We start from the raw sequence: 13,190 nt of genomic DNA on the forward strand, positions 1-13,190 counted from the left end.
TGTTCTCTTGCCGGGTACTGAAAAAAATTTGTGGGTACATGCTTCATAATTTTTTATTTTTTATTTTGTGAATGCTCTATCTTAAATGCGACATCTGATTTGGGTATTTTAGAAATATAAAGAATGAGAAAGAAAGAAGAATTTTCAGAAGAAATATAAATATTTTTCATGCTGGTTGTCGTGGTTCGTTGAGTATGTGACACTCTGGAATATTGGGCTTGTTTGGTTGCTACATGGTGAGGTACTGCAGCTGCTCACGCATGCCCCATCAGCAGCAGACGCACCCCACATCAATAGAGCACGCACACCCTGCACCACCCCATACAAGTTTTTGTGTTTTAATGTTGATTATTAGTTATTTAATTATTTGGGTTTTTAAGGTTGTGGTTGAAAGCCTTTTGCTTGATATGAATTTTCAAGTTTTAGTTATGTTATGGGGCTATATTTATTTTTATGTTTTCTAGTACTGAGTGGTAGCTTGAGTTTTTTGGGTTGGTTTTTGTTGATTATTAGTTATGTGATTTTCTGGGTTTTGAATGTTTTGGTGTAAGAATTTATTGCTTAGTTTAAGAATTGAGGTTTGCATACACCAATTTGGTTTCCCGTGTTCTCCTTTGGCCATGTATATAAATGGATTTCTATAAAAGCTGAAGGTTCCTTTACTTTTTGACTCTTGAGGAGATATCCTAATTTTACACCACTGGATCATTGTTAATTTTTCTTCTATTTCCTTTGAATTAACCACAAAAACATAAATGTCTTGTCTTGACAAATGCACAACTTAGCTGTTAGCAAAACATAGTTTGATGCAAAGGGTGTAATGCCATTTATTGTTGATGGATTTGAGTTGGATTTACATATATGCGGTTATGAATTTCAGTTTGATATCTTCTTATCCTTTTCACTCTTCATGGGACTATGCATTGAAAGTAACCGTAAGGATCAAGTTTCAGATATTTTGTGGACATGAGATTGACTTCAATGATATATTTCTATATCCATTCTACAATTATTACTTTGGATAGGGATTTATAGTAGTCACGGTATCTACAATTGTTATACCTATGATAATATATACATATGGGGTATCCCTAACTCTAAAAATTTGAAATCTTCTATCATTCACTCTACTACTTCATGTCACTTGCACTTGCACTTGCACTTATTAGCAATTTAAAATATAATGGAAAATTGATTTCGATATCACATTTCTTTTCATTGCTAGATGGTTTTTTTTTTTTTTTTTNTGCATCCTTGGCATCAGCATGGAAGCCCTCATAGCTAGCCGCATAATGGCTGTCTAGACGATTCTTGTATTCGTCAGACTTCTTAAAAGCTAATATGGCTTCCTCACGTGCCTTCTCCAAGGAAGAAGGAACTTTGAGACTTGTCCCTCCAAATAAGCGATGCAAGTATCCTTCTTAATAGCATCTGCTTTAAGTTTCTCAACCTCGTCCTTCAATTTCGTTTCTATTCCTTGCAAGCGATTGAGGTTCTCAGTTAACTTGATCACTTCCTTCTTCTTTAACAGAACTTCATTGTTCAGCTCCTTAGCCTTGTCATTCGCTATCTTTGCCTCCTCAGCAAGTTCTTGGCTTGGCACGTCGCTGTGTAAACTTTGACATAGCCTATACATGGACGAAGGAAAGTTAAGAAATTTCATCTCTGAAAAACTTATTGAAAACACACAAAGACAAGTGAAAATCATACCTTAAAGAGGTCATGGATACCAGAACGTTTAAATTCCTTCACTGACATCTTATAACATTCATTAATCTCATTGTCAGTGACGATTCCTTTGAACATCATCCATGCATAACCCTCGTCCAACACCAAGTTGGAAGGACGATCAAATGGCTCTAACGGATAAGGCTTGCGAGAAGTCTTGGCTGGAGGGGGAGTAGGATCAGTTGGAAAAGGATGAATTACCTGGACGGGCTCCACGTTGGCAGGAGGGTCGTCCAAATTCACCGTTGGATGTGTAAATTTGGGGACCTTGGGAAGAGATGAAGTCTGGTTGGTTTTTGTTATTTGGAGCCTCGACGACTAGGAAGGTCGTCAAGGTCCACAACACTAAAAATCTTCTTAGACTTTCTCTTCCCAACTTGGACGGAAGCCTTTTGGACGACTGGAGCACAGGAGCATCCTCGTCCCTACTAGTTACTGTTTTTTCCTTGTTTCTCTCATTGTAATTATTCCTACAACAAAGGAAATCAGTTTAAAAAAAAAAAGGAAGGAAATGAAATGAAGTAAAGATGGACGATACTTACTTCTACGTGTAGTTTCTTCGTGGCTTAGGTCTCAGTAGTAGGTTCTGGACCAATCCCCCACGTAGCCAAACTACTAAAAGTTACTAAATCATGAAAAGTCCTTCTAGGGAAGGCGCGTACTTGGTCAATTCGCTCCAAGTATGATCTGTCCAAATGTGGACGAACAACAGCTGCACCAATAAAAAGAAATGTGGTTAGACGATTGAGAGTTAGAAAAAGTGTAAGGAATGAAAGAAATAACATGGAAAGAAAACATACCCTTAGGACAAGGCGACCTATGGGGCTGGTAAAAGGAGGGAAGGGGGCATTACCAACATCTATTGGGTCCCTAGCTCAATTTCCAGAAATAATAAAAAACTCTTTTTTCCAGAGCCTGTCAAACGAGCTGCAGCCCTTTATTAAGCTATAGTGAGAGCCTTGAACGAGAACTGGTAAAAACCAGCAGACTTCTTCATTTATGAGGGGCTTATAATAGTAAGAGGAACTCGTCCACTGTTATAGGACATTCCCCTTCCAGTGTCTCACACCATAGCACTTGCATGACAACTATCGTCTTCCAACCATTGGGGTTATGCTGGTTAGAACCAATGCTCAACCTATGAAGAAGATCTCTACAAAAAGAATTTAAGGAAACCTAAGACCAGCTAAGAGATAGACAAGTATACTCCCAAATTAAAAGAAGGAGAACAACACCACTCTCCTTCCTTAGGTAGACGAGGTTCGAACTCCCTAGGGATTTGATATCTATCTACTAAAGTTTTTAACTTAGAAGCGTCTAGGGTGGACATTATTTCAAGGGCACAGCTATATATTACATTTCCTCTTCCTCTTCCTCGTCTTGAAAAGAGCTAGATGGCGCTCTGGACGAGCTAGTCCTAGCTCCAAAGGCCGTCCTACGTTGCATTTCCTGAAACTCTTCTATGGAAATGCTAGGAACCTCGGACGAATAATGCTCATCCAAGGAACTACTGCTGCTAAAACTTGTGCTACCCTCACCACTCTCATAACTCCCAGACGAGACATCGTGATATTCATCTATTTCTCTCTCTAAACTACTAGATGAAGACATAGCTAAAATAAAAATCAAGATGAAACCTAAAAAGAAGAAGAAATACCTGACAAAACTAGGACGAGGGCTAGATGAGGATCTTGGACGAGATGGCAGAAGGAGTTTAGAGAAGGTAAGGGGCAAGAAAGAGAATGTGTCTATTTATAGGGCCCAAGAGTAGGGTCAGCAAAACGACACCGTCCATTAAGAGGATGACACGTGGCAATCAGTTGAGAAAATGTAATCGACGCAACTAATCAATGAATCAAATCATGACACGTGGCTACATAAAGGGTATTAAATCCCTATATATATCCTGGACAACACCTTGGACAAGGGGGCAACTGATGGGATAGCAAAAATTACCATCTATGGTTTGTCTAGAGGAGTCGTCCATGATCATCAGTTAGCCAAATGGCCAGACCATCTCTGATTCGTCCAGATGTGCCGTCCTGAGTATTGATCAATTGAATAAACCTCAGTAATCAGGTCGGAAGAGTCGTCCATGTGCAAAGCTCATAGACGACCACACAACATCAATATATACACAGAGCGTCCATGGGCAAAGCACATGGACGACCATGTGACACTCGTAAAATTCTGGAAGTCTGAAGCGGTTAATCAACCGTGTTCATGCCAGCAATTTCTCCTAAGTATGTAACTTCCACCAGCGGTTACTACTTCTATAGCCGTTGGGGAAGTTATTTCCGTAATTTCAGACTTCACGAATCTTGGGAAGTTACTAAACCAAATAACTGCCCTAAGTTCCCTATATACGAGCCGGTCTGAATCAAGCACAGGTATGAGACCATTCTGACATTACTATAATACAATTAGAATTTTACTTGTGAGGAAGATACTAACTTAGCCATCGAAGGTTCTTAGGCCAGTCTCCCGGTCTCCTCTGACAGTGTGCTCATTTTTCAGGCTTCGCAACTACTTTTAGTCCATCGAAGCCGAGTTGTTCAGCCTACTGATTTTGTTTAGCATCAATAATAAAGTAGGTCTTTGATATGGCAAAATGACATTTTTTTGCAACATCTGCTGTTGATGCTCTAATAGTTATTTCTTCAGTGATCCAATGGACATAGAGTGGTAGTAGCAAGTGAAACATCAGCTTCATTCCCTCCATGCCGCCACTATACTACTGCTGCTGCTACTACTCTGTCTTGACGTTTTGCTAGTAATTTGTTGAACAACATGGTCTAGTTGAAAAATTTATTATGTGGAAGAAGTTATTTCGATGTTTGATTGGTTGGTATGGTGCAGGGACGGACCTAGGAGGGGGGTAAGGGGGCCTGGGCCCCCTAGGCCCAAAACAAAAAAATTTTAGCAGCTAAAATTTTCCAAAAAAAAAAAGAGAAAAGGCCTTAGTTTTAGCTTAGGCCCCCCTTAGTTTTAGCTCGGGCCCCTCCAAAAATATGAACCCTGCCCATCATCCGGCCTGCCATGACCATGTAAATCTTAAAAAAAAAAAAAAAAAAAAAAAAAAAACTCAGCTCTCAGTAGTCCAAACCAACAAACGGAGAAAGCAAAAAAAACAAAGGAAAAAAAAAAAAGAAAAGAAAAGAAAGGAAAGTCAATGAGACTTAAGAGCTGAGAGGCGAGACAGAGAGATCAGAGATAGAGAGGTGAGACAAAGAGACCACCCTTAACATCGCCACTGCCGACGCCCACGCCGTGACGCTTGCGAGAGTGAGACCATCTTGATCAGTTGATCTTGCTACTAGAGACCACGCCGACGAGACTCACGTAAGACCACTTGCCGCCGCCACACTTCAAACCCACTTGCTGCCGCCGCTTATAGGTATTTACTCTTATGAGTCTTATCTTTTCCTTCAAAACTTAATAAATATAAATGTTTATAATCTGATCTGAGAATCTGAGATTCACAGAAGCTGTGCTTGTGCCTTGTGGACTGGTGGTGTTTCATGCTTGTGTTTTTACTAATGAACTGAACTGATGTTGGTGATTAACTGATTGTGAATTGAATCTATGCTACCCGTGGTTTTTTTTTTGGCTTTGTGACTCTGTGACTCTGTGTTTGTGACTCTCTATAGAGAGAGAGAGAAGAGAGAGAGAAGAGAGAGAGAGAGAGAGAGAGAGAGAAGAGAGAGAGAGAGAGCAGAGTTTGTTTTGTAGTTGTAGAGATTAGTTTTTCTTTATTGACTTGTAGTTGGGCATAATAGGGACAAGTGAAGTTGGGCAACGGGCAAAAGGTAAAGTTAAAGTCTTTAACTTTATTATTATTTTTTTCCCTTCTTCTTCTTCTTCTTCTTCTATAAGGTCAATTAGTGTTGATAGTGGCCAGTGGGATTCATTGGGTTAGTGGTTAATGTTAGAAAGAGGGAGACAACACAAAGACATAAATAAAAGCAGGCCAAAGACAAAAAAAAAAAAAAAATCATATAATATAGAAAATTGTCACACAAATTTAAAAAATAATGGTGATTCTTATTTTATTTATAGATTATGAAAAAATCAACTATAATACTTGATTTTTTTAAAAGAAAAGGTTCAACTTCAAATTCTTCCAAAGTCAATGTGGAATTGCAACAATTAATGTTGCTATTCCAATTCTAGAAAATGTGGATGTTCCGATTCCGGAAAATGTGAATGTTCCAATCTCTCAAACACAATTTCAAAGAATTAGATGCATATTTGAAAAGAAAAAAATTTCGCTTATCTCTAGCCCCTTCTTCTTAAAATCCTACGTCCATCTCTAGTGTGGTGGTAGTGGCAATAATGGTGGGAGTATTTATAAGATGAAAAAACGGGAGATCATGCGGTGATCGAGGCTCTGCAGGAGACTGCGCATGCTGATGTGGGTTCTGCTTGTGGCATTGCCTTGTTTGCTTGTGGATGTTTGGTGATTCTGATCTTGGCTTAGCCAAGCTGTCTGAAGTCAACAGTTTTATTTATTTTTGATAAACTTTAGTCAACAGTTTTATTGATGAAAAAATAACCGTTCAATTTTATTGGTCAGTGACTTTCATATGGTGAGTGAATCACTGTACCTTTACCTATACAGTAATATGGTACCATGTGAGGGTTTTGATAACACTGAAATGTGCGTTGCCTTTTGTGAATTGCGTTTTTTTTTTTTTTTTTTTTTGCGCGTTTTCAGCTTTTAAGGGACAAATTTTAAACAGTAAATATACGGTTTATTAACTATTTATATATTGTTTACGCATTTAAAAATATTAAAAATATATCTTATAATATTATTTTTATATTTAAAATTATTTTATTACAATATTTTCAACAATAATCAACAATAATAAATAGTCCCAAACGGGTGCTTATATACAGTTCCGCAGCGTTTTACTACGCTATTTCTCACAAATCTAAAAGACTCTTCGCGAAAACTAGGGTTTTGAGGTTCTGATCCCTCTGATTTCCAGCCATGGAAGGAAGCAACGCCCAAAACTCGGAGAAGGCAAAGGCTGCGGAGAAGGCAAAGGCTGCTGGCAAGGGTAAATCTTCATCCTCTCTCCTCACTTTTTCTCAAATTTCTGTTTGTGGTCTGAGACTATGACTTGGAAATCAAAGAAAATTAGACTTCTTTTATGTCTGAATAACTAGGGTTTTGAGGTTCTGATCTCTCTGATTTCCAGCCATGGAAGGAGGCAACGCCCAAAACTCGGAGAAGGCAAAGGCTGCGGAGAAGGCAAAGGCTGCTGGCAAGGGTAAATCTTCATCCTCTCTTCCTCACTTTTTCTCAAATTTCTGTTTGTGGTCTGAGACTATGACTTGGAAAATCAAAGAAAATTAGACTTCTTTTATGTCTGAATTCTCATCTTTTGAAACATGGACCTTAAGTTTTCAGATCATAAACGAACCACACGGTTTTAATTGAGGTGGGTTTTTTCTGGGTAATCGAGATAATATCAAAAATTAGATAATCCGCAGCCAAATAGAGCTTTAACAAAAAAAAACTATTTGGGGTCTTTAAAAATTACATGTCAAGGATCTTGTTGTGCTTAACTTCGATTATCTTACTGATTTTCTCAGCAAGCCAGCTAAGAGGAATCGATGAGGGGAAGGCAAAGGCTGCTGGCAAGGGTAAATCTTCATCCTCTTTCCTCACTTTTTCTCAAATTTCTGTTTGTGGTCTGAGACTATGACTTGGAAAATCAAAGAAAATTAGACTTCTTTTATGTCTGAATTATCATCTTTTGAAACATGGACCTTAAGTTTTCAGATCATAAACGAACCACACGGTTTTAATTGAGGTGGTTTTTTCTGGGTAATCGAGATAATATCAAAAATTAGATAATCTGCAGCCAAATAGAGCTTTAACAAAAAAAAAAACTATTTGGGGTCTTTAAAAATTACATGTCAAGGATCTTGTTGTGCTTAACTTTGATTATCTTACTGATTTTCTCAGCAAGCCAGCTAAGAGGAATCGATGAGGAGAAGGCAAAGGCTGCTGGCAAGGGTAAATCTTCATCCTCTCTTCCTCACTTTTTCTCAAATTTCTGTTTGTGGTCTGAGACTATGACTTGGAAAATCAAAGAAAATTAGACTTCTTTTATGTCTGAATTCTCATCTTTTGAAACATGGACCTTAAGTTTTCAGATCATAAACGAACCACACGGTTTTAATTGAGGTGGGTTTTTTCTGGGTAATCGAGATAATATCAAAATTAGATAATCCGCAGCCAAATAGAGCTTTAAAAAAAAAAAAAAAAAAAACTATTTGGGGTCTTTATTACATGTCAAGGATATTGTTGTGCTTAACTTCGATTATCTTACTGATTTTCTCAGGAAGCCAGCTAGAATCAAACAATAAGGCAATGACAATCCAGGTATTCTCGAATTTGTCATACATTTGATATATCAAAATTTTGTTGTGTGCAAGTGTAACTATGGAAATTGAGATTTGTTGAAGTATTATTTTGAGAGAAGGGAATATGATTAGGAATAGGGTATCAGGGAATTTAAGATCGGTGTCTGCCAATATAGTTAGCTAATTTAGAACCCCATATAGGGTGACTTTGGTTCAGCTTTTTTAAGTTGTGCTTTTTGGAAAAGTGGAGTTTTAAAAAAGCGCATAATGAAAAAGTGGAGTTTTAAAAAGCTGAGTATTCGGTTTGAAAAAGTTGAGTATTTGGCTAGTACTTATAAAAGTTGCAGTGAGGAATAAATTATCAAAAAGGACAATATAAATATAAGGGGGTTTATTTCATACTTTTTTTTTTTTTTTGGATGTGAGTTTATTTCATTCTTATTAAATCAACTACTTCATATACTTACTAAAAAAAAAAAAAAATAAATATATATTATTGGTATTATTTTAATAATGTTTGGGCAATTTTTCTTTTTTAGTGTCATAATTATTTGTTATTACCATTAATGACTACTTATTAATATTAATTAAATCTAAATAATTTTCATCACCATGAAGCACAAAATGAAAATGTAAAAAGATGATAAAATATACACCAATAATCCAAGTTTAAATTGTACTATATAAAAACGTAAAAAGATATAAAATACATATCAATAACCCAAGTTTAAATTGTTCAACACAAAAATGTAAAAAAGATGATAAAATACATACCAATAACCAAGTTTAAATTGTATTACATGATATTATAAAAAAAAAAAGAAAAAAAGAAAAAAAGACAACTACTAATTATTATTCCCCCAAATAGAATTAGCAATGGAATCACGAAGAACCACCATCGCAGGGTCTGTTAAAGATCCCGAGTTCTGCCCAGAACTGCTACCTGCTTTACTGTTATGTTCTCTTCTAGAAATTGAGTCTTGATTGGCGTTTCTAAAGCCCCTATCATCCTTATCATTTCGTCTAACAAAATTATGAAGAGCCATAGTAGCAGATACAATAAGTATTTGGATATGGAATGGAAAGATGGCATGTTTCTAATAATTCTCCATTTATTCTTCCACACACCAAAAGTGCGCTCAATCACACAACGAAGAGATGAGTGAGCATGATTAAATTTTTCATGTCTAGTTCTAGGGCTTCCACCTTTCCTTCGAAAGTCTTGAAGATGGTATGATATCCCCTTGTATGGTGCCAAATAGCCTTTCATCATTGGGTATCCAGAATCAACTACATAATATTTCTCTAGAAAAAAAAATTCAATTGTATTAACACACTCACACAATGTGTTATTATAATGAACAATTGATTAACCAATTAGAAACCTGGTGGTGGGTGCGGAAAGTTGTTACTTTGTTTACGAATAGTATCAAGAAAAATGTGAGTGTCGTGTGCTGCACCTCATCCAGGTCTTATAATGGTTTTATAAATGGTTTTTGATGAGTTCTCCCTAAGCATAAGATAAGAGACTATAAAACTTTTAAACTAGAAGCCTTAAATTAACAAATAATGATCACTAGCTAGGGTGGACTTCAACTAGATTAACCGGAAATAAGTATATATGTTTAAATTTTTTCAAGAAAATTGTGCAAGAAAAATGCAAGAAAACGAAACTCAAAGAAAGGATTGAAATTAAACCATCAGCAACAACCAAGTCAACGCAATACATCAAGCAACAACAAAGAGACTAGACCCACGCAATGGAGAGCACTAGGACCGACAAAGCAAAGATCAATAACATAGGATCCAAGGTTTAGAACAGCGGCAAGGCTTGGTCTAGTGATGGCACCTGAGATGGTGTCCTCTGCTAGAAACTCGGCTGTGCATCACTAGAAGAAATAGTTTAGGAGACTTATGGTGGTGATGAGGTTCAGCAATGGTAGTGACTGTGATCGCGTGGCCAATGACCATATATTTTTGACGGAGATCCTTTCACAGCTACACACGTGCTATGGACCAAGGCTGAAGACATTGACTAAGACTTGAGAAATGAGTTTGGTAAAGAAGAGTAGCGTTAAAATGTAGAGCCTCATAAAGAATTACAATCATGAATGTAAATAACCCCCCAAAAAAATCATAGTACAACATGTATATATGTTCAAGTATTCCAGTCCCACCAGATTGTCCACATAAGATAGTGAGGAACTACCAGATAAATGATGATATTTATGTGTTGTATGTGTGCCTTCAAGCAATAATGGACATCTATCACCTTCTTGACATCAACCAATGTACCCCAAAAGCAACAAAACAAAGGCCCAATAATCATGATCTACTAAACAATGAACCAAAGATGGTCTACTGATTTACAACTGCCCTTGCATATATACAGCACCAATTGACCATAGGAATGGCAACGGGTCGGGTTCGGGCCGAGTTTTTTAATACCCAAACCCGACCCGCGGGCCTGAACTCTTGGCCCGAACCCGGCCCGTTTAATAAACGGGCTTTTTTTAAAAAACCCGAACCCGGCCCGTCGGGCCCCGCGGGCTCCACGGGCCCCGTTGGGCTATGGTACTTCAAGGCTCATTCTGTGGCCCAATAAATAAAAAAAATTGTTTGCTTGATGCTGATTTTCTCAGCAACCAAACAATAACGGGAAAAGAACACAAGAAAATTCAGATCTGAATAGATGGAAACCAATCAAAACCATTATTTTCTCAACAACCAACAGATCAGAACAAGAATTATAAAAATAGCACTTAAACTAGAAAATACAAATTTGATTACAATAGAAAATACAACAGATCGGAACAAAAACCATTATTTTTCATTACAATATTTTCCCACATCAAAAGTAAAAAAAAGATTTAACATATAAACCCTAGGTTCGAACAAGAAGACCCTACAAAATCAAATCAAACAAGTAGATCCTATTCAACAAAAATAGCACTTACACTAAAAAATATAAATTTGATTCACAAAAGTAAAAAAAAGATTTAACATATAAACCCTAGGTTCGAACAAGAAGACCCTACAAAATCAAATCAAACAAGTAGATCCTATTCAACAAAAATAGCACTTACACTAAAAAATATAAATTTGATTCTATGAACAAACAGAACGATTTCCATTGCAAGAGCTTGAGTTCACGACGAGGTGAGGGAGATGAGAGCGTTGCGGCCTTGTGAGGTGGAGGAGGGCCTGACGAGGCAACCGACGAGGTGGAGAACGGAGTGACGCCGGAGAGATGAGGTATGCAAGGAGTAGCAGCGCCGGTGAAGGAAGCAGCAGCTGTCTTGTTCAAGTGAGAGTGAGGGTGAGGGAGAGAATGAGAGGCGGCTTGGCAAGATAGAGAGCGTGAGAGAGTGAATGTGTCTGAGGGATTAGGGATTAGGGTTAGAAAGTGAGTATTTATAGCTAGGGATTTTTTTTTTAATTTTTAATATTATATACGGGTCGGGTTCGGGCCGGGTATGCCTAATACCCGGACTCGACCCGAACCCGCTTCGGGTTTTTTAATTAAAACACAGACCCGACCCTAATGTTAAACGGGCCGGGTAAAACCCGACCCATTAGGGTCGGGTCGGGTCGGGTCGGACCGGGTACCCGCGGGTCGGGTACATTTTGCCATCCTTAATTGACCAATTCCATTATTGTGCAGCCTTTCAATGAGCGTTCCTTGAATGAAAAACCTGTTTACATTCTCAGTGTTGATATGAAAAGGCTCAATTGACATGGTGAGGAATAAGAACTTTGAGGCTTTGCATCAGTCTGGAGGAGTAAAAGCAGTGGCTGTCGTTCTTGAAACCAACATAAAGGGAATTATTAGTGGTAATGGGGCTGCTCTTATATAGAGAAAGAATTTTTTGGTGCCAATAAGTTCCAAAAGGCACCTGCTACTTGCAAAAAAACAAAAATGCTTGCCTGTATTTACTCTTTCATCAAAAACCTCTACAGAAAATTATTGCTTTTGTGGTAATCTTGATAGGCAAAATTACATTGTCATGTTCTAAGCCTAATCATGATTTAAATTGAGCCTAAAAATTATTCAAGAAGATTTTTATTAGTACTGTCTTATAGGTTGCAATTAATTGTTTTGATAAATTCCTTGTACACATGTCAGAACACTTAAAAAGAATTTTTTGTGCAAGCAAATAGATACAATATATAGCTGACATATATATATATTTTTCAATCTATCACAATCTTATTTTCCCAGTGAATTGTTACTAAGTTTTATTTCAAATTTCCAATCGACCTGAAGTCATTGATGATTTTGTATTTTATCCTACAGAGGTAAGGATTGCATTGGAGTATCTTCACTGTCAAGGTAATCTAATCTTGATGATGTCTAAAGTGATGAATTTCAGAAGTGAGAATTCAAAACATATTCTAAGTCAATAATTGATTTGTTGAAGAACTTTTTCTTAGACAACTTGACTAATATAGTACTTTATCTAATAGTTTACAAATCCCATTATGCCACAGTATTTTGCTTCTCCAGATGAGCTTGTGTCAACTTGTTGTCACTGATTGTTGTGTGAACTTTTCTATCACACCTTTGGAAGAGTGGTCCTTGTACCTGCATAATCATACCTTAGATAGCCAAAATATTCTAAATACTGCAATTTCTACTGCTTAAAATTTTCCAGCATATTTTAGATTCAATTTCAATGTTTGGCTGCACAAGCATCTATAATGTAAAAAGTGCAATAATATAGACTTACTTCTTCATGCTTTTACTGAATCTAGAACTTATTTCCTTGCAGGGGTATTTCACAGGGATTTCAAGCCTAAAAATGTTTTACTCATGAACAATGGGCACATTCCTTGACAGATTTTGATTTGTCATGTTGACATTTGAAAGCCACAAGTATTCTAGTTATCTAATCTTCTTAAGCATATATAATCTCAGGGAAAGGGGGGAAATAAAGATTTTGAAACAAAGGTACTGCATAGATCCAATATATTTTGAGATGCATTAGAATAAATCTGATAAAATCGAGTGCTGATGTGCACATTTTTGTTCTACATCAAGATACTGTTAACAGGTAGTGGTGGTAGTGGTGATAGGGCAA

At 37.1% G+C, this 13,190-nt stretch overlaps 1 protein-coding gene across 2 annotated transcripts; it reads left to right on the plus strand.

Moving 5' to 3' along the window:
* Positions 1–6,613: 6,613 nt before the first annotated feature.
* On the plus strand, positions 6,614–8,193 carry LOC136062724 (uncharacterized). Of its 2 annotated transcripts, XM_065762165.1 has the most exons (5): positions 6,615–6,794; positions 6,936–7,007; positions 7,333–7,383; positions 7,709–7,759; positions 8,088–8,193. In XM_065762165.1, the coding sequence occupies exons 1-5, from the start codon at positions 6,725–6,727 to the stop codon at positions 8,153–8,155; spliced, it is 312 nt and encodes a 103-aa protein (XP_065618237.1). In that variant the 5' UTR covers positions 6,615–6,724; the 3' UTR covers positions 8,156–8,193. The 2 variants fall into 2 exon arrangements, with proteins under 2 accessions (XP_065618238.1, XP_065618237.1); XM_065762166.1 differs by lacking the exon at positions 7,333–7,383 and having other exon boundaries at positions 6,614–6,794.
* The last annotated feature ends 4,997 nt before the right edge of the window (positions 8,194–13,190 follow it).

The sequence above is a fragment of the Quercus suber genome, unplaced genomic scaffold (assembly GCF_002906115.3).
Source record: "Quercus suber isolate HL8 unplaced genomic scaffold, Cork oak 2.0 scaffold_444, whole genome shotgun sequence".
Classification (NCBI taxonomy): domain Eukaryota; kingdom Viridiplantae; phylum Streptophyta; class Magnoliopsida; order Fagales; family Fagaceae; genus Quercus; species Quercus suber.